The sequence below is a fragment of the Leiobunum rupestre genome, chromosome 7 (genome assembly GCF_980474605.1).
Source record: "Leiobunum rupestre chromosome 7, qqLeiRupe1.1.hap1, whole genome shotgun sequence".
Classification (NCBI taxonomy): Eukaryota; Metazoa; Arthropoda; class Arachnida; order Opiliones; family Sclerosomatidae; genus Leiobunum; species Leiobunum rupestre.
Window position 1 is genome coordinate 35,450,585 of NC_143390.1, and position 22,654 is coordinate 35,473,238.

Consider the following 22,654-nt stretch of genomic DNA (forward strand, 5'->3'; position numbering starts at 1 on the left):
CGTGACGTCACTTCCGGTGACCTTAAAATTGATATGACCTGATATTGGTATCATTCGATTGGTCTCAACGTGCTCTTACCAAATATCGCTAAATTAACCTTCAAATCTGAGCCAAGAGGCGTATAAGATTAAAAAACTAATTTCGAGCCCCTCCCAAATTTACATGTATAAGACAAAATTACTTTTTACGGAAAGCCGCCACTTTGAACCGTAAGACAAACAGTTCTTTGTTACAAATCACTAACCCAATTAAAAAATACCTTGACCCATCGTGTACCTTATCACATGCTTATTTTGTCATGGGCTCTTGGACTAATTGCGCTATCGTGATCAATTAAAAATTTCAAATACTATATAAATATTAAACCACCTCTTGAATCCAATTCCAATTACTTATTAGGCACTGGGTGAAATCTCAGAACAGCTTATTTTGCGTTGAATTTCAAGTTATCTCCGCAGTGGTTAAAGGGGAGCTCTTCGGTTCCTGTTTCCATAAAAAAAAACTTGTTGAGGTTAACGGTAAATGTGAGTTGGCTCACGTGGCATAAAGTGCTTTCCACGACTCTCCTACGCATTTTAAAAAAGGTTATCTAATTTAAAGGCATTAAAAGTAACTCGATGATTTCGGCCTTTGGTGGTGCCTTGGGTAATAGCCTAGCTGATTATTATTATTAATTACATGAACGTGTCAAAATTAGTCTTAAATAACGTCCAAATTTTAAAATAACCGTCAAAAAGACTCTAACCTAAACCCAAAATTAGAACCCTTTTAATCAAAGTTAAAACGTTGTATCGTGCACCTACATAAATCCTTAAATATCATCAGGCTTCAGTAAGCATGTTTGGGTAAAATTGGTGAGGCCTTTGATATGTCCAATAAGAAGCTTAGTTAAGCCCTCGAGGGGTTGGCGAAATAGCCGAAAATAGATTTTATCATTAAACAACGTGCCTTTTCAATCGAGTTACAGGATAACGACAACCTCTTCGTAAATGTTTTACCATGTTAAAATTGGAATAGCGGAGATTTTCTCGCGCGCTTATTAAATTGAGAAGAGAGCTAATAATACAACTGAGTCAGAGAAAAATAATCCCGAATGTGTTTGAGAAATGATATGTTGGAGCCGAATAATTTAAAGAAATTGATGTCCCGACGTAAAATTGAATTCGACTCCCTAAGGTTTTATTTCGACGTAGAGTGGGAAATATTCCTTTAAAGGATTTACTTTTTAAGGACGTGGCGGTCTATTTTGGGAACGAAATTCGTTCTTTAATAAGTACGGAAATCCCTTTTCTTATATTGCGTCGTTAAAGCTTTTATCAAATTTCTTTATCTCCGCTTTCAACTGCGCGCGGACGCCTTATTAGCATAACAATCCCTTTTTCTCTCGTAAAACTAAGTTCTTCTTTGGATTCTTTCGACTATAAAATTTCCTACTTTTAAGTGTTTTTATTTATTTGTATAAATTAATTATTCTCAAATTCTGGCTTTGGGTCAGAAAAAAAGTATTATTTAAACATTATTTACCATTTTCTTAAATTTGAAATTCCCCTAGTAACAACTGACCTACATTTAAGTGACCCTATTACTCTATGGTTACCCTATTTTAGTAAAACAAAATAACCGAATTTGGTCTATAAACGAATACGGGCCAACCAAAAACATTCAAAATAAACTCAACATAGGCACGGGGTAGAAATCAGCGTGTAAAGATTTTAAAGGTTTCTCGAAACCTGGACGTGGTCCGAATTTCCATCGAACGAAATAGAGGCAGAGTTGCGAAAATATATTAAAATATTTCAACCGAAAACTTCACGTAAAGCGGATATAGAGAATTTTTCACTGTAGTCCTGGACCTGAACATCGCTTTTACGTGACCCTTTTTCCTAAAACCGTCCGCAGCACGTGTTTCCTGGCTAAATATATTTATTTTCCATACAAATTTCCATGAACGAAAATAGCACTGACGTTACGGATATTAATTATCAACTGAGCATTTTCTAATGTTCATGGTATACGCCTATACCATTTTCGTAGAACTGTTACTCAGTTTTTAGATTTGTTTTCAACAATATATCTTCCGCGTGGCGTATACTTGTTAGATAAACCTCTTTCGTGTTTCCGAGAAGGATCACGTAATCTCCGTGTGTATGCGGTCATGAACCTTATTAAGAATAAATTTATTTTTTATCAGATGCTTTCCATTAGATTTGTTTTTCCTATTTGTTCATTAGCTTTGTATGGTATAATATTACTTTATCTTTTATTCATATAAGAAATTGAGTTAAGCGTACGTCGACCAAAATCATAGTACACTTATTATATTTAAATTGGAAACGTAACTATTCTCAGTCAGAAATAGATTTTTCGAATTCCTAGTTTTTGAGACGTCGATTCAAAAAAATAATAATTTACACGTACACGTATTAATAATTCAGCATAGTGAGTGTATGATTCCATATATTCCAAGGCCTGGGAAGTTCCGTACGTCAATGGCAAAGGCTGTTTCTCATTTCCCAACAGGTGGCTAGATAATTAAAACCAAATTTGCTTCTAGTTCAATTAACTGCTCCCTCTCTGGCAGTGTCTCGAGCTCTTTTTTCGGAATGGGACGCTTTCGGGGTCTCCAAACTCATAGATCATCATTGACGCGTAATTAAAAGGAAAGATAACTCAAATATTGATGTTTTGAAGCATATTTCTTTTTGATTTCTACGATAATTTAATCTACCTATTCAGAAATTATTCGTGTTCTTACCTTAAATATGACATATTTACGGGCGAGGAAACTTAAACTGTCACTATGTTATTTTTAAAACCGTCGTTAAAGGTAGACTGATACCGTGGTGATACTGACGTGGACCCACAAATATAAACATTTACTTTACAATTACTGTCATCTAAAGTATACATATATAAAATATATCTTTTACGAAAGCAGTATACAAATATTGATAAATACATTTTCGAAATAATTTTAATCGGGGTATATGTATAATTTATAGCTGAGGATCTGAAATCCGCTCACCTTGTATCAGATGTGCATTTTTAGCCATATTAATGGATCTGATAACATCTCAACGTAAAGGCAGATAATCTGATATCTGATCTATCGGAATTATTTAATCAGTCCAGAGAGCCCAACCAAAAAATGAAACACGTATCTTCGCAAGATCGAGAGTCTCGACAAGTGGAAGAGAATATCATTTTCTGGCTAATAATTTACCGCATGTATGACGATGTAAAATGTAAACTTTATACTGCCACGAGATATTCACTTAAAAACAATTTTTGACGATGTAATAGTTAAAGTAAAACTTTTAATGGTGTATATAACGCGCATCGAGTTTTTTCCTAAATTAAAAATATTAAGTGATATTACACCAAATAATAGTACAGGTGTAACAGCGGTTATCACTCTCTACAGGAGTGTATAGTAATTGGTGTTTTAAGTTAAACATTATAGCTGACTTGGGTATTAGCCTAGCTAATAATTATTATTATTATGTTTTAAAGGAAAAGACAACGATATTTAAATATTTAACTTTCATAATTTAAATATTATGTTTTGCACTTTCAAATGTCATTTTTTTACTGGGCATATGTACAGTGAAACTGATTCCGCCGATACCACCTTCTTCCACATAACTCTCATAGAATTAGGTTTGGAAAGGCCGGGGATATCTTAATCGAAAGGAAATACCATGCCCTCAGTAGCCCGATATGAATTAGGGAGATCAAGGGGCCCACAAGTTGGTCATTTGCCCATATAAGTGCTTTTTGGTGATATCCGACTTTAAATCTACATGCTTAGGTGAACAGAGACGAAAGTATAGACTCAGTTTTAATTATCCTTGCAAGATATTCTCCACGTATAGACTGGGAGAGAGCCCGTTTTTACACAGAAGCCCTAAGGGATTTGTGTGCCACCGAATCCTAAAAGGATCAATGATATGTCACTCGACAGAAAATATCAGATCCTCAATAACTCAATATTCATTTTGGCGTTGGGGAACCCACAAGAGTGTCATTTGCCCATTTTAATGATTTTTGGCGATTTTAGACTTAAAATCAACAAACATTTTTAATTTAAGACCGACTTGGTTGAAAATTACATTCTTAGTTAGTACTGATCATTTCTGATTGACGTTTTCGGTCGCATTAAGAAATTTTAATTTTCAGTGAGATTTCTGGCCAATACGCGCTATTTCTATATTTTAATTTCGTACTATTTGATACAGGCGCTATCTAACGCCAAAATAATTTGCGTTTCACTACATTATTTCTAAAACCAAGTAACTCGAAAAATTCGGTATGCCTAAAAATTATTTTAAAATAAGGTGTTCGCATTTCGCTACCTTATTACCAAAATCAGGTAACTCAAAAAATTAATTTTCCATAAAATTCTTTTAAATAAAGATGTTTGCGTTTCGCTACCTTATTTCCAAAACCATATTTCCTCACTGGGTGTACTAAGTTAATGTAAAAGATGATTGAAATATTATTGAAATTTAAATATAATATTTAAAATATATTTCATACATCGGGGGATTGTGTGTACTTAAATGTCCGTGACATTTTGTTTCCTTTAGAACAACAAATGGTGTACACAGAAAAAAAAGTAAATTGATTAGCCTCTGGATATTACGTCATCGAAATTGAATATTAAAGCTATTCTGTATTCGCATATACTGATCGTGATTAGATTAATCGAATTAAAATGAAGGGAATTTCGATTAAATCTCCATTGTTTTGATTGCCAAACGTAGCCCCGATTTCCAGGGCCAGTAAAACGCGTTAGCGCGTGTTGAATCGACCCGTGATATTTGCATATTATTACAAAACCGTTAACTTAACGCCGAATTAGTAATTAAAGCCAGTAATACGAACGGATAGCAGACTGTTCGTCTAATTATACATGTATAAAATGGCTTCAGAAATCGAAACCGTCAGCCACTTTCACGGCTACCGAGAACTATAATTAATATAATGATATTTGCTAATACGTTATTAGCGTAGTTTTAAGTTTAAATTGTCAAATAAATCGCGAATTGCACATTTCAAGCCATTCTATAATTGTGACTGGGGCCTATTAATTCTAATTGCAGCTGAAATATTTGATCAACCCTTGCTAATTTGCTTAAAGCCTATTACGCGTATTTAGCCTAACTCCCATTTATATCTAAAGTCCTTGATTTATTATTATATTTAAATCTCTTGATTTATTATTATATTTAAATCTCTTGATTTATTATTATACTTAAATCTCTTGATTTATTATTATATTTAAATCTCTTAATTTATTATTATATTTAAATCTCTTGATTTATTATTATATTTAAATCCCTTGATTTATTATTATAATTAAATCTCTTGATTTATTATATTTAAATCTCTTGATTTATTATATTTAAATCTCTTGATTTATTATATTTAAATCTCTTGATTTATTACATTTAAATCTCTTGATTTATTACATTTAAATCTCTTGATTTATTATATATAAATCTCTTGATTTATTATATTTAAATATCTTGATTTATTATATGTAAATCTCTTGATTTATTATATTTAAATATCTTGATTTATTATATTTAAATCTCTTGATTTATTATTTGCAAATCTCTTGATTTATTATTGAATTTAAATCTCTTGATTTATTATTGAATTTAAATCTCTTGATTTATTATTGAATTTAAATCTCTGGATTTATTATTGAATTTAAATATCTTGATTTATTATTGAATTTAAATATCTTGATTTATTATTGAATTTAAATCTCTTAATTTATTCTGATCAACAAATTAATTAATCGCCGGTAATGACTGTGTTGAAATGAATTTCTAAACTGATGATGAAAAGTCTGATCGACCGAAAAATGACTTTACCTTGATTTTGAATTTCATAGATTTGACACGCATTTTTATGTTACTTATTTTTATGACAATGGTAAATTTTCACTACCCCATGATACGGTAGTAAAATATAACTAAGTTTGATTATCAGCGGCTTTGAAATTCGTAGCATGGGAACTTACTAATTTTCTACAACAATTTTGGTTAAATTTCAAAATTATTGAAAATTATATTCGTTTTAGCGCTAAAAATATAGCCATTTAATTTGCTAGTCAATATGGTCAATATTTTTCATAATATTGCAATTATTATAACTATAATATTTTCTGAATCGATAAGATATAATAATCAGCTAGGCTAATACCCAAAGCACCACCTTAGGCCTAAGTCATCAAGCGACTTTTGAAGCCTTTAATTCAGGTGGTCGGGTTACAATGCGTAGGAGGGTGGTGGAAAGCCCTGCATGCCACGCGAGCCAACAGCTCCCTACACTAACTATTACCGTTAACCTCAACAAGTTTTTATTGCTAGTTATACAATAAAGATTTTGTTTCGCGCCATTTTGAACACACCATAACCGGTAACACTGCTTTAAATTTTATATGTTACTATACGACGTATATTTTCTTTGTACTTGGCAAAAAAATGCTAATTCCGTATTTTCTTTTTTTTTAATTTTTGGAATAAAGCCAAGGTAACTTATGTGAATAGCTAATTTTGTAAAATCTCAATCAATGAGATATCGTTAATCACAGTATAAATTTTATAATTTAACCGTAAAATGAGTAAGGCTTCGTTTTAATATCAACGTATTTTAAAATAACATACTTTAAAGCGAAAAGCACTGTGGGATGACTGAAAAACCACTTTCAAAATGCATTTTGTGTTTTTATTTTGAGCTGCAAAAACATTTTACATTTTACATTTTGCATTTAGAAAAACCAATTTTCAAATTTTTTTTTTGCATTTTGAGTTATGGAGAAAGTATTTTTCCATTTTATATTTGCATTATGGAGAAAGAATTTTTAATTTTGGAAAAAAAAGCATTTTGAACCACTCTGATAATATTTCGGTGTTAATATTAATTATCTATGATTTAGTTAAATTTCCAATGCAATTATAAGGTCAAACGAGCTGTAATTTTGTTGGTTGACTCTCTAACGTTATCCTCTAATCACTTCGTATTAATTTTTCTTGATTTTCATTTTATATCATTAGTCGTTTTTATAAAAGTTGTTTCAGTCTCATTCGTAAATATGGTATTTCAGTGTTCAACCCACACTTGAAGTAGATACTGGATTAGTGACCCCAATCTGACCCCGAAAGTCAGGAATCACTGACTTTTGTCCCTGACCCCTGACGATAAAAAAAGTCGGGATTGGCCATTTTTCGGGGTTAAGGTTTTTGGTAATTTTAAACGGCTGTTCCCACTGAAAATAAAAGATTGGTTCCTTCGCTCTCTTTTCTCGTGGGCGATAATGGAATGACCTTCGAAATGCGTCACAAACGGTCGCTGGCGTGGTTATTGCCTTTTTAGATTTAGAATTCTTGTCTCGGCTTCAGAGAACAGTGGTATTCTTTTTTATTTATAATAAAAACCTATAGTTTTCATTTATTATTCACAGTTATCTAAAACATACATACCCATCCCCGAACCCGATGGGATAGCCCCACACCGACCGCGACTTTATTTTGACGAACACATTAAAAATTCTCTAAGAGAACCTTTATTTAATATATTGCAAAAATGCATCTTTTTTAATCTATAAAACGATTTTTTTTACTCTTTAATAATTTAAAATATTTCTAGCTACAAAATAATTAAGAGTAAAATATAAAGAAGATTAAAAGTGCACAAAAATGTCTATTTAAAAAAAATATAACTAGTCGGGTTCAATTTTATAATTTTTGAAAATAAATATTTTGGTGCACTTTTAATCTTCCTCGTCTTTTACTCTTAATAAGTTACACTTTAATGCTGAATTGTCTCGATGTTTTCATTCAGATAAAATCCCCCCCCCCTTGCTATGCTACGTCACTGTGTTCTTGCTTTTATTATCTCTAATCGTGTAAATAAAGTCAGCTCCTTATTATTACTGTACTTGAATATATGGAAAATAATTACAATTTCATTTAAATTTTTTTACGTTTTAGTGCATATAATTTTTTAAAAATATGCGTATTATAATAAATGATAATAAATAAATATCAAATAATCAGTTGGTTTTTTGTAAAATATAGATTTTTAAAATATTTTCTAAATAATATTCAAAGTAGCCCAATTGATCCATTTGTAATATTTATTGGTTAAGTATAAACACCACCGTGTACTGTTATACTGCGTAATGATGGCAACTACTTTATGCCACGCGAACTAACAGCTCCCAACACTCACTATGACTTTTAACCTCAACAGGTGTTATGAAAATTAGAAACCAAGGCACTAGAGGGAAATTCCGTTTGCTAGTAAGGAGATAACTGGCAAACTCAAATCAGAGTTTCAATCCTTTGCTAAAAGCTAGAATCGACCCCGACCACTGTTGCTGAGAGGCGAAAATGCTAACCACTGCAACCCGACTAGTAAAGGGTTTAAGGAAAATAATTTGAAATAATATCTAATTTAAATGCAAATTTCTTCATTTTAAGACGAAATAACGCGTTTTTGACTTATGTTAGAAAAACATAAGACTACTAAGATGTATTTAAACTTAAATATTTCTTTTACAAGCAGCAATAAAAATGGTACGTGGTCAACGGGGCAAAAAAACTATTATGTATGCTGGTCTTGATACTCCTATAAAACGTGTTTTTCTGTTACTTTCTCGAAGAACCAAGTTGGAATTTTCCCCTATACCGACATTTTTTACTACAGTTACGAAGTCATGCTAATTTGGTGTATTATTCTCATCAAATCGTGCGCTATGTCTTTTATAGCTCATTCTTTCTAGAACGGCGGCGGATGTGAAAGAATGGTGCGTAGTGGGGCAAAGATTTGTTCGACTCTTCCTCAGTTTGGCTTTCTCTCGAAGGCCCTCTGAAAAATAACGTCGTTTATTTTCGGAGGACCTCCTGGGGTTGCCTTCGAATGAAATCAGTTTCTTCTCTGCAGCTCTGTCGTTTCCTCTCCAACCTGCCTTTTGTTTTACCGTTGACCAAATGGCGCCTAGCGAAGGCTGAAAGCGGGTGAAGTTTGCTCTCAGGATTTCCGTTTTTTTATTTAAGCGTGCGTGTAATAAAGAACGCGTCTTTGGGTGGCGGTTCTTCGGAACGCAACGAATGCGCGATATCAGTAAAAATCACGTTGGGGTTTCACCTGGCTCTGATGCTGTTAGTATCGGGCGATAGGGGGCGCTCTAATGCAATAAGTCGAGCTTGGTCGCCTGGCTAAACGTATTATCCTCTATACCTCGAAGATGTATTTTGTAGAAAACACTTTCAGAAGGGCACCGGAATTGAGAGGCTCGCTAGACAGAATTCCGTGTCTTATTTTATCCATTTATTTAATTTAGTATCAAGGTTGCCTTCTCTCGTTTACTTTGAAAAGGAATATACCCGTTCGTAATCAAAGTTTGTAACGTACGCTTACCGAAACATTTAGACAACTACCTATAGTAGATTCACAGTTTAAGAGACATCGACAAGACAATCTTTTCTATTTTGTTATTTCTTAAGTTTGGGACGCGTACTGAGAAATGTTTACAAAATGGCGGTGAGGACGTCACGTGAAAACTACCTATAGTAGATTCACAGTTTAAGAGACATCGACAAGCCAATCTTTTCGATTTTGTTATTTCTTAAGTTTGGGACGCTTACTGAGAAATTTTTACAAAATGGCGGTGAGGACGTCACGTGAAAACTACCTGAGATAAACGTAGTGTTCTCTCAATTTAAAAGACACATAAACGCAAATGCTTAAATTTGTATTTTATTACGAATTTGTAGAAATCTTTCTTAAGTTTGGTTCACGCGAATAACAAAAAATTTGCCTCAACAGCTAGTGATCAAGTCACGTGAAAAGTGCTTATAACGAACGTAGTTGGCTGCCAATTTAAATTCACCTACTCTAATTGTTTTTTTTCCATGTTTGGCGAGATATTTCTCAAATCTAGCTTTTTGAATTAATGGAATTTACACCATCCACCCCTCTTTCATCTCGGGTATTGGTCGGTTTGGAATTGTATTAATTTGCAAAGAGCTTCTACTTGGATAACTTTACTTTAGTTTGCAAAAATTTAAAGGCAATCGTGAGTTTGATTTAATGGTTCATTGCCCTCTTAATTAAACTAAAAGGCAAGCAGTACGTGCGACACACTCGTGAAGCGGGTTTTTTTTTGTTAATTTTCTTAACAAGTTATATGTTTTCCAATCCTGCCCAAGTGTGACCAGAAAATTAAAATATTATCTCGCGAGATAATTAAGTATCCAACTATGTCATCAAAATGTAACAGTACCGTCACAGGCTCGACATGAATTCCAATCAGCGTGAATTTCTCGCCTAACCTCGTGTACTATTTATTTTAACAATAAGAAATGTAAAATTACACGATGTGTACTAAATTATAAATTATATTTTATCGAAGTAATAATTTTAAAAACTCGCTATATGATATTATTTTCCCTGAACGTTTTTTTAAACAACCTGCGAAGTACGCGTTACAAAAAGAGTAGCATTTTCAGAATAGGGATATAATAATTATCTCCCAAGAAATATATAAGAAGGAATTTCCCCTCTATCTTTGATACCCAAAATTATATTATAAATAAATCATATTTATATGAGACTAAACGCGGCTAGTTTGAAGAGAGACACTATTTATGGCCGTTCCATTTGTTAACTCTCATCATCTCGTCTTTATTAGCCTATTAGAGACCTATATAAAGGTTTGGTATTGTGAACGGCTCTATAGTTTCGGAACTAATTTTCTCGGGGTGAAATTGTCCCGTATAGAGCCCTCGCGAAGGCCGGATTTCTTGGTATGGATTTTCCTAAGAGACGTGTTTACCGTAACTGGGACAGAATGCTCCGTTTTCCAGACCACCTAATGACCGGGATAAAAGGTAAAGCGACTATTCACGGATAACGGCTCTCTTTCAAAAGAGGAAATGGGTGTCTCGTTTGGCCCACACTGTGTTTTGATCTCATACGTATAAGGTGCGACGCCGAATCTCTCCGCGCGTTCTTAATCAACCGAGTATAGGTCCCATTTTACGATTTGCAGCCACAAACTGCACCCTCGCCTTCATTTTTGAGGCACGCTGTCCGGTCATCAGGCAGGACGCCTTTCGCGAAAGTTATCACGGACTAATCTTCAATTCCGAATCATTAAGTTTGGGACAATTGGCTTTAATTGTAACAATGGATTCGAATTTCTCGTCTTTTTAAATGTATTCGCATCGCGCTTCTAGAAGGAGGGATCTCTTAGCCGAGACGGCGTATCTCGCGCCAGCGGCTTCCAAAAGTGGAGTGTATACGTTAGAAACGCGCTATCCTCGTTAATCTTAATGATAAATGGCGCTATCGCATTCGATAAGGCGCGATCCGGAAGAGGAAAAAATACGAATCTCCTTCGGTCGCGCCACCCGGGCTCGCCGTCCTCCCACGCCCCCAGACCAAAGAAACCGTTTCCATCGCAGATATAATACGTTAGAGAGTGAGGAGGAGGGTCAGCTAATTCGAATTCTCGAGATTTCCTCCGATATAGACGTAACGGAAACCTTTCGGCGAAGTTTTAAAACCCTGCACGTTTAAATCGAAACTGTCGGTTTATATCGCGAGAGTCGCGCGTTTCGTTAACACCCTCTTCTCCGCGGTTTATTTTGAACCCTGCTCTCTCTCTCTCTCTGTGGCGTTCCTTCTTCTCCGGTTTCCACTAATTGAAAAATCCATAGTTTCAATTTGTAAACGTTGAGGGTTCCCCCGAAACAATCCTGGAGAGAAATTAAATTTTAGCCCGTTCTCCGGCTTTCCGCTATTTGTGAGAAAATAAAGCAACTTTTCGGGGGCCTGTTAACGATGCCGTCATCCTGAGTCGGACGTTGGAACAATTAAGCATTTCGCCGCCTTGTATTCTAGAAACGCGCGTACTTGGATTTTGATCAGAGCGGCCGCAGCTCGTCAGTGTTAACTCGCCGACACTAATTACCCCGTAACGCGGTATCTTTGTTAAATGTTTAGTTCGTTATAACGAGGTTACTCGAGTGCGGGGAAATTTTCTTCCTATATTACGTGGAATTTCGAAACGGAACGACCCTTCTTGAAATGGCTTCCTCGATTTGTTTAAACCGTCACTTTAGTAAATAGGTAGCGAATATTACGACTAGTTTCAATTTTTTTTCCACGATTTGTAACAAAAGTTTTGTTTATTTATCTATTTTTTTACTTATTTTCCTGAACATTTAGCTTCAATTTTCGCTATTCCCCCCTCCTACCGCGTTGGTATGTTGTTAAATTGCACGGAGGTTTATGGTAAAGCGAGCTTCAATCGCGACTGAGCGTAATGGATTCTGTTATATTGGAAAATCTCGTTAGGCCACGTATATAAACTGGAGTTGGCACGCCTCCGAAACCTTGAAGGGACAGCAACCGTATTATCCAAAGGGGTCGGAGGGGGTTGACCGATTCCGCTCGGCGACTCTTATTATTAAAGGCAGCGTTTATCCAATATTTACCGGCTCTGACGTAGACGTCCCTGCTCCGGATGGTCCCTACGGAATTCGTGGCCAAACACCGATAGGTTGCGGTATGAACGTCTTGTCGATATCTTAAGGGTCTGAAGGGCGGGAACACCATGGTACCGTCCGATTTTAATTCCCTGAGTCCCGACACCGAGACGACGCCACTACCATCCGACTTCTGCCAGGCGATTACCGGCAACGGGTTGCCACGGGCCGAACAAACTACCGAAGCCCCGGAACTGTTCGTGAAATCCACGCGAGACGCTGGCTCGTGGACGAAGTTGGGTCCTTGTTGCGGCTTACCGGAACACACTGTAACAAAGAAACGAAAAAGAAACGTTACTTTTGCACTCCTTAGCGCAGTCTCGCCTCCCCTTTTGTTTATTGGCTTATCGGACAAGACTGGATACGCTGTCAATACGTAAGAGTCTGGTGTTTATTCTAGACAACACTCTTTTAAGTCAATGGGACTGTAGAAATTCTATTTACATCGAGAACTTCTCGATAATTTTAGATCACGAGGGTTTTAGTTTTCCAATTTCTCAATACGTCGTACATCCTGCACGTTCGCTAGAATTTAACGTATAAAAATCCAACGGTTATAATAACCAGACGAATCATACTTTAAAATTAGAATAATCCATAAATTTTCCCTCGAAAAATGACCGGGGAATAAGATTAAACTTCTAAAAGGTTTTCGTTTCGTCGTAAAATTTTCCGAGGAGTTTCAAATCTCTTAAAGCAAGATGATGCGTTTGGCATTTCAGCCCGTATAACGGAAAGGAAGGAAGGGGAGGTGGGAGACGAAAGGGGGGCAACGGGGGGAAGGCAGGCCAGAAGATGAAACCTTGATCCTAAATTGAGGCATCGATCAATATCACAGCTCGAGCCAAAGGAGTGTGTACTGTCGCCAGCCTTTCTAGCTATAGTTGAACCCGGGTTTAGTGGACGCTTCTATCGAAGGTACGATGGACGAACGACCAAGGGAAAGGCCCCGCGCTTCGGAATAGAGTTCGTTCGTCTGTACGCCGATCTTTATACCGATCCTATAACAATTTATTCTACGGACGAAGTAAAGGTCCGATTTATCATTGTTAAGGATACGGATTCTTAGGCGGGGGGACGGGTGGCCAGGGTTCGAATCCGAAAGGCCATAAGTGATAGGCCCAAGAAGAAACGATTTCCAGCCTCCTTGTCAACAACTCCTTTTTATATAAGACAAATAGGCTCATTTTTCCCTGTACAAAGCCGACTCCAACTCTCTCTTCAAATCGTAAAATTTCCGTACTTACTATAGGCTTCCAGCCCATAATTAAACGAGAATTGTTTCATTTCGACAATAAGCCCCACGTGACAGTTGGAAAAAAGGTTATATAAGGTCAAGGATTTGGCCTGGGATCTGTCTTTAGGTTAAGTGTACCTGAATACCCTAAAAATTGACCATTTAATATCGGGTTTCAACCTGTTTTTCTTTCGCCAATTCAGTGTACCCTCAAATTTGCGGTATGATTTACTTCCTAAAATACAACGATACACTTCTGGTTCGACAATATATTTAAATGCAATTTAATTGTTGAGACGTTATTTACAAAAATATATTGTGTTGAATTTTAAGTTTTGTTCCGTTCTTTGATGTTAACTGCAATCGGAGTTGGTAATTGAAGTCCCAGGCAGCAAGCTCATTTGGCTCTTTGACCTCGCTCACGGAGACACAGCGAAAAAGACGGGTCGACGTAACTTTATATCGGTCCTGAGACTTTTGAAAATACTTCGTTGGAACGGCACTGGTATAAACTTGAGACGGTACGCGCTTCGGGAGAGTCCTTGTATATATTTATGGAAATGGCCCATCTTTCTTCCTAGTTTATCTCTTGGGGGGCTTCGTCGCGAACGCAGAATTCTTTATTAAGAATAATTGCGTTATGGTGGCTCCGTCGCGCTTGCTTTTAGGTCTCTCGCCAAACGACTCTGTTTCAGTTTGAAGGAGACAACTAGCGCTGAAGCGAGAACGAAAGAAACTAAACAACTATGTGTCGTAATTGCGAATTAATTCTCTTTGGCGACGATTTCTTTGTTATGAGTCCTAATTTCCGGCCCTAGACCTTAATCGTATCCCGTACATTTTTTCTCTATCACTTCGGTAGCCTTTTTTCCAACTGTTTCGTAGTTGCAAAGGTCTTCTAGCGTCGCTTCCATATGTATCTGGTCGTCGTTTATTGGTCCTCCTCGGAGCTGTACGTACCTTGCCCGTCACTCTCGCCTAATTTCTTTCTCTCTTTGTTGGCATGAATCAGTTAGGGAACAAAGAAATGAGCGGATGGAGAGAATCTCTCTGGAATCGTTTCTCGAATAATTATGGCTGCGTATATATGAGGAATATATCTTGGAAAAGTAATTGTCTTATTCGGAGTTGGAATGCTTTGGTCATAATGAGATTGAGATGGCTAATTAATAGAGTGACTAGCTGCTTTTTATTAGGGTATTAGCGAGGTAGAAATTAAAAGAACGCTAATTATATATTTAAATGAGTTAGGCTTTGATGACGGTTTATGTGTGAATTTTGCTGCATTATTCTATTAGAAAAATATATTACAATTAAGAAATAAATCTATCATTGCGGGAAAAAAACTTCAGGTGAGATGGTGATAGTTTAAAGTTAGGACATTTATCTGAATAAAGTATAGAAGATAAAAAAGTTAGAACAATAATTAAAACCAGAATATGTTTTTCAATATTCATAAAGGTTTTTATTTTTTAAATATCAGTTTATGAAAAGTTATTTTGTTCGCAGCCTGATGGTAAACAAAAAGTGTGAACACGTAATTTGTAGTACGTCATTAAAAATTATTAAGTTTGTTTTATTTTCAAAGGTTTAGCGGTGTAAAGGTGAGAGTAAAAGGTAAATCGAAAGGAATTTTCTCAAAGAATGAAAATGTTTCCAAGTTGTTTTTTAAAATATAACAAGTTTTCGAATGAGCAAATGGTTAACGATAGTGCTCTTCAATTTATCAAATTATACTACTTTATAGCGGTAAAAGAAAAATGTTTTTACCGAAATTTGGGAAATTTTAAAAAATAAAATTTTACTTTCCCAGAAAATGTAGGGTTACAGTCTTTCATAGATTAGTAAAAAAAACCCTGACGAAGCAAACTAGGACGCTCTCTATCATCGTTTTCACCAATGTCCTAAGTATTCATGATGTAATTAGCAAATAAAATTTTTTTGTATCAGCAGAGGCGCGAATGTGTTCCTTTACTTTATTATTCAAAATAGTATTATCGCTCTCTTCGTAACAGCCTCTTTGCGAGTATTATATACTATCTGGCGCGAAGCGAGGTATATAAAAATACTAGTTATTACAGCCATAAAATTAATGTCCATCCCATCTCGGACGAAGCGCTTACGAAGGCGGGGAAATTGTTGCCTGTAAACTATATCGAGTCGGCCTGAGTTCATAACGATCGGAGCATTAGTGAACTAATATAATGCCATCTAGAAGTCAAATTATACGCAACGCCATTAAAAGACGAGGTACCCTTATAATTGCCCGTTACTTGATAGTAAAAGAGCTTGACAAAAAAATGCTCTCTCCGATCAAATTAATTACATTAATGGATCATCGCGATACGGACTAGTGGTACGTTGAATTTGATTAAATGCTTTTTCCTTTCGCTCTTATTTATTATTTGAGAGCCGAGTTACCTCTATTGGAATATCGAAATTATCTTCGCGGCTCGATGCCTGGTCATAGATATTGCTTCGAATAATCATTCTAATTGATTTCGATTGATTTCATCTGTATTTATATTAATATATTTATCCGTTTGATTATACGTATACCGTATCTTTAGTTTAAAACTAGACTGCCCGAATGATTAATTTAGACGATTTCGGAATTTCCATTTTTAATATTGTTTGGAAGGATGACGTACAAATTTTAAATTTGTCTATAGAAATCGGCGAAATTAATGACGTTTCAGTTGGAGATTTTCTAATTTTTCTTTATGATTGAGCGCTTCTCAAGCGGAATTTAAAATGTAGAAACGAATACTGGGTGGATTGTATAGCATGGAGCATGGACTGTCGGAGTCACTTTCACAATCACACATGCTGATATACGTTAATGGAAAATTCGGTATCAATTCCAAAACTTTGTACGCAAGGAATTTAGGGCATTTGCGTAGGTACAACAATGGTTTTCAAGGTGACCTTTCAAAACGCTTTGGAAAACGCTATGTTCTAAGCAACATAATCTGTATATTTACGGAATTTTATGATTCGAATTGACATAACACCTCCATGTTCCACACATTTTAAAAATAAGTTATTTCTCGTGTCTCCTTCTTTCCACTTAATAATGTTTCGTCTTTGAAAAAAAAAATATACAACTTCATTATCCCCAAATATCCCTTAATTCTTTCCTCTGTAGATTAAAATTAATTTTCGATGGAGTTTCCGGTAGTAAAATAGCGAGATAAATTATACCCATATTCTTTATAGAAAAACAGTGTTACGAATTCATTAAAAGAGCATTGAAAACAACAGCTAAACATTCGAAATCTCAAATGGTAAAAAATTAACTAAATTTATGATTAAAATTACGATTTAGCAACTTGCGCAAAATTTACTAGTTAAACGAAAAAATAAACAACGAATTTTTCTAGTGCACAAGATTTATTTAAAATATTATTTACACGGCCCGAATAGTTTCGGTAGAACATCCTACCATCATCAGGGGTCTAAATTTTAATTTTAATTTTATCATAGAAGCGTTTCGATGCCAGGTCCAAGGTCTCTGTTTAAGGAACTGTTAGTCTTTACACAATTGTTAATAAAATATGATTCGTTATATCAAAATTTATTCTACAACCTACTTTATCTAAGGACTAGAGGGGTGTTCCAGCGCAATCCTCAAAAAACGTTTTCCAGTCTAACATGTATATGTATTAACTTCAACCATGAATATCCAACTGTATTAGGTTATCTCCCTCTGTCGCTAGGATGGGAGGGGCTTCGTTATTATGACGTTGGTCTCGGGCCGCCATTTCAATATAATTTTAATGAAACTTGGCTAGTGTACATAACTGAGGCTTAGCGGAAAATTTATTCCGAAAATTTTAATAGGCATCTTTTGACATAATAACTGCAAATAATTTTATTTATAATAATCAACTTGTTTTGTAGTAATAGCGATATTTTTCTAAGAACTACGAGTAATTTTCTTAGACGGTTAATAGGCGCAATTCCGGAAACATTTTGAGGATCGAATCAAAAGCAAAAGCTATCTCCTGATTGGCTGAAGTGATGACGTAAAACGTAGAAAGGCACCGCCCATCTTAGTCCCAGATGGTAGAAAGGGTAATGATATAGTTCTGGTTGAATTGAATACATTCATGGTAAAAGTAATTGCGGTTATGGTTTAAAGATCACTGCAAAAGGTAGAACAAAGACACCTTTTGGACCCCAACAGGTTACTTAAAATATTATATCAATCACATACTAATACAATATTATAACGTGGAAACAACAATTGGAAATCTTAAAATTTTAAATAAAATTTTTTAATTGAATTTGATTTGATTTGAGTTACTTAACGGCTACCTTTTTGAACCAAAGCACTGAACCCTTTATTAACAATGGTTGCGAAGGATGATATAACAATGAGAGTATGTTTGACTCGCTCTAGTTATTTTGTACCACATACTAACATTTATCTCTAACAATTTCATGGAGATTTACTACGCTTCCATTCTGAGATTACCATATGACGATAAATCTAAAGTAGCTTTAGCCCAACGATCATGTCCCAAGATAGCCGAATATACTGTTTCGAGACTTTCCCCTCCTATGGAAGTATTTCTTCGTTAATTATTCAAAAGTGAAATCATATTTGTTTCGGTGAAGAGTTTCTCTCTATATTTAGGACACGCACGTTTTATATCTATTCAGGGAGTCACCCCCCCCCCCCCTCCGGCCTCCCAAACTAATTTTCATAATGAACCTAATGTGTAACGTAACTCTCTAAACTTTCATACATAATACATGATTTTATAAATTGGTTGAGTTTGCGGAAAATTCCTCCAGGGGTTGTCTTCGTATTTCCCAGCTGCGACCTTCACAGGCGCGAACCCTCTTGTAATTGTACCCCTTTTTTATTTTTCAAAATAGAAATTTCTTCGTAATTGGGTTAAGTTTTGAGCGAGTCGTACATCGCGAGGGCTCCGCGCGCACCGTCGCTCCCTAACGTTTCTCAAGTTTTTAGGGCTTAAAGTTTAGTTTCTGACGAGCCTAAGTCGCGAGGATCGTCTGGGTTTAGTCGCGTAAAGCGAAATTTTATGGCAAGTTCAAGTAATTTAGCTCGGGGTAAGAGACACGGCCCTTGGTATATAGTGGTCCTGAGTTTACTTAAAAGAATTGCCCGTACACGTTTGAAACAATGTAGGCAATAAAAAGGCGAGACGGAGGGAACCGACTCAACAGAAACCCCCTTTTCTCAAGTTTACTTTCTTCCATTCTGGATTCTTACTTTGGTTTAACTTTTTTTGTTACGCTAGGCTAACTTTCTCGAAATGAAACGATCGTACGGAGTGCAATTTAGTATAGTCTTTTTAATAGCCTTGTCGTACTTTTTTTTTCGTAATTGTATTTGTAGAGGGTTTATTTTTTGTCTTTTCCGGAATAACGTAATCGTGGTTCTCGAAACTTGGTAACTTGGCTTTCTTCTTAAAAGCTCTTTCTCTATAGAGCCCTTCTTTACATAGACAATAATTCAAACGGGCTACGCTAAATTAAATTATAAATGGGCTTTAATGCTTTGCAAATTCGGATGATAAGATTAGCGGGTGCAGACTCAAGTGTCGGAGAATGTAAAGTGTATTACGGTAGACTGCCTCGAACTCGCTAAAGGGAATACATTACAGAGGATAACCGCTCCGTTTCTGGAAATTGACAATTACTACAAACTTTTATATATTTTGCGTATTCCCAATATGAAAAATCATAATTTGTCTAATAAGGCGCAATTACTAAAGACAAATTTGACTACCTTGCTTAATACCAAACGCTTTTAGAAGTCCCAGTTAAATTATTTCCCACATAAAGCAAAAATGTAAATATTAATAGGGCAACATCAAAGCCGATATCTTACCTGCGTTTAAAGTTAATAAGAAACATCCCATAAGAAAGGTTTCCGTATCCATTGGACCGACAACACAGCAAAAACCCGTGGAATACGATTCGCTACGAGTTGATAGAAAAGGTTAAATTTTTGTTATCTACGAACGCGTATGTACTGTAAAATATCGCGTACTTAGAAAAACAAGCTCTCGGAACGTGGTCCCGCGTAGGATGGGGTAAACGAGATCGCCAAAAAGGGGGCTATGAGATAAATGCACGAGGTTTTTACACCGCGTAAAAGGGCAGAAAACGATCTGCCTCTCTAAAAAGGAGCTCTCGGCGCTGTTTTCGCTGCAGCCGGGCAAGAGAGGCTTCTCCTCACTACTGCCGCGTTCGGCAGCCGAGTTCTGCCTGGCCGAACACCAGCTCTGGCATCGTCAGGAATGCGCGCTCACTTCCATTCCTTCCTTATCTGAGAGAAGAGAAAACCCGGAGGGGGGGGGGGGGGCACGTTCAGCTCGGAAAAAGGGTTTCTTCTGGCAGTCTGATCGGTAGAGGTTCGGACGCGCCTGCGCGGACGCCGGTGGCTGGCTGCACGGCAGCGCTCGCTGAGAAATCTTTGGAACTCCCGGTCGAGCACGTCCCACCACGTGTTGTCTTCGCGCGCGGTCGCTAAACGCGTGTTTTCTTGCCTTTCTACTGATCGATGGTTTCTTTCCGAGCAGACTACTTCTCCCGTTCTTTTCTTCCTCTCTTTTTTATACCCCCGCCGCGTTTCGCCCCTTTTTCATCCCTGTCCACCAAGAAAATCTCCAGCCCCACTCCACCCCCACACATCCCGTTTCTCGAGGATTTTTTTCTCTTCGATTCCCAAGTTTTTCTGTTACCGTGTTACCTGTCTGTACGAAAAGTCTACCCGTGCGCCGTAATTCTCGGACGTAGATTACCTCCTTTCGCGTCGGACGTCGTCACTTTGGGTCGTGGTAGTCTTATAAAAACGTTACGTAGACGTTACGGAGTTGTATCTGGTGGGTCTAGTTGAAGGAAATGGAAGGAAGAAGCTTTCTTTTTCTTCTCTGGTCGGTGAGAGAGAGAGAAAAGGCTCGAGAAGGTTTAAGTCAGCTTAGAGATTCAATAGAAAATGATATTGGAACGTCCCCTCGCCGCTCTCTCCCTCTTACATATACTTTTCGCGTCGTTCTTGCCCGTTTCACGGTTTTTGTCCGAATGCTCTGATGAAAAATAAGAATCCGAACCCCAGGGATTCTTTTTTATTTCCCAGCTATAGATTTTATTTTCTTCGTCAGAAATGTTTTATTATTGGAAATGGGATTATTATGCATTAATTCTGATTATTAAACTGTGCGGAATTACGAGTTAAAAATATATGTGTTTTTCTCGATAAAATCGCTTTTTCATTTGCGTTAGTAGCGGTAAATTTAAAAGAGTTTTAAAAAATCAACGGTTAAATTTGCCTTACAAATTGTTTTAATTTTCTAAAGGATTTTTCTCGAAAATATCGCTTTTTCATTCGCCAATTTTATTTTTCTTAAACGTTAGTAGCGATAAATTTAAAAGAGTTTTAAAATAGCAACTCTGAAATTTTACTTAAAAATAGTTTTAATTTTTTAAAGATTCTCTCAATAATATCGCTTTTCCATTCGCCAAAATTATTTTTAGTAGCGGTAAATTTAAAAGAGTTATCAATTAATAACTCTGAAATTTAGGAAAAAATACCATTACTTGGTTTTCTGAAAAATAGACCAGTAGGTCTATCTAGCCTGTAGAAGTGTTCAAGTGGTAGCACACCGGTGCTCTGGGTGAAGCGACCCACCCGACGATTATTTTCTTCGTTTTTCTTTCACTGGAATTTTTATGATTAGTTTTTGAAAATTGCCAAATTTAATTTAGTTATTTTCTACGCAGATTTAGCTATCGTTCAATTCGAGGGGTCGGACATTTACCAAAATCCCGTACACTTTGTCTAAAATCGCAAAATCTTTTATCTCTCTCTATGGTAAATTAACATTGAAATCCCAAAATCACTTCAAAAAGTAATGATAAAATCTCTACGAAATCCCGAAATCCCGTACAAAATAATGGCAAGTGTCCGACCCCTCGGTTCAATTAATTACCAGAAACCTGTTTTTCAAAACCAGGTATCAAAAAATTAAATTTCAGTAAAAAATAATAAAATAGTATTTCATAATGCTTAATAAAATGGTTACAAATTGATGATTTTTAAACTTTATCGGCATTTTTTACTTTTTTTAGTTCTATAAACTTTCTAAAAATACAAATTAGTCGAAATTCGCTTAAGTCGAGGTACCTGGTTTTGAAATTAAGGTATCGCAGTGTTCTTAAAACCATGTTCCAAATTTCGCCACTTCTTATACGCGATTTTGGAGGAAGCCTATCTTCCAAGTTCATTCAGTAAGTGCACCAAAGAGAAGAATCAGGAAATAGTCATTTTATTTTCATCTTGAGAATTTCCGCGAGTCTGCGGGATAGATTAAAATTGACCAAGGGACTTCGGGAAGCCGCGTCCTGTATATCTAATACATCTCGAGATTGAAAAAGTCCCGCGCTACTATTCAACTTAAATCCTATACAGTCAACAATTCCCGGTCATGACGTCACCCCTACTTCGACACCACTGCCTTATGTCCACGTTTTTCGGAAATCCTCTAGAATTTTTCGTTCTTTGTCATAAAACGCAGTAATTTTTTGTTATTTGATGATTTATTCTGTCGTTCGAGTGAAAGCCCGCGTCTTAACTTCTGGACCAAATCTTCTCATTTGATAAGAATCTGTTGATGGTAGATAAAGCGCAGCAGAAGGCTGAAAAAAAGCGTTACGGAGTTTCTCTTAGCGTTTGTCATTAATGGATTCATGAAAGTTTCATGTGCAAAGCTTCGCCGTATCAAAAAGAGTCCCACAGGCTTCTTTTAAGAGAAGTGGAAAATGGATGGTCGAAGAGAAGTAAAAAGACGAAGCAGAGAGATTGGC

At 36.1% G+C, this 22,654-nt stretch overlaps 1 protein-coding gene across 1 annotated transcript in view; it reads right to left on the reverse strand.

The window, feature by feature from the left end:
- The window catches only part of LOC149936102 (cell adhesion molecule Dscam1-like), a 90,694-nt gene extending 70,948 nt beyond the window's left edge, over nt 1–19,746 (reverse strand). The window contains exons 1-2 of the mRNA XM_090154932.1: nt 19,677–19,746; nt 12,523–12,840 (exon numbers count right to left, since the gene is read on the reverse strand). Of these exons, the coding sequence (XP_090011058.1) occupies nt 12,523–12,840; nt 19,677–19,728 (370 nt within the window). The 5' untranslated portion in view covers nt 19,729–19,746. The remainder of the gene's footprint in view (nt 1–12,522; nt 12,841–19,676) is intronic.
- Between the last annotated feature and the right edge of the window lie 2,908 nt (nt 19,747–22,654).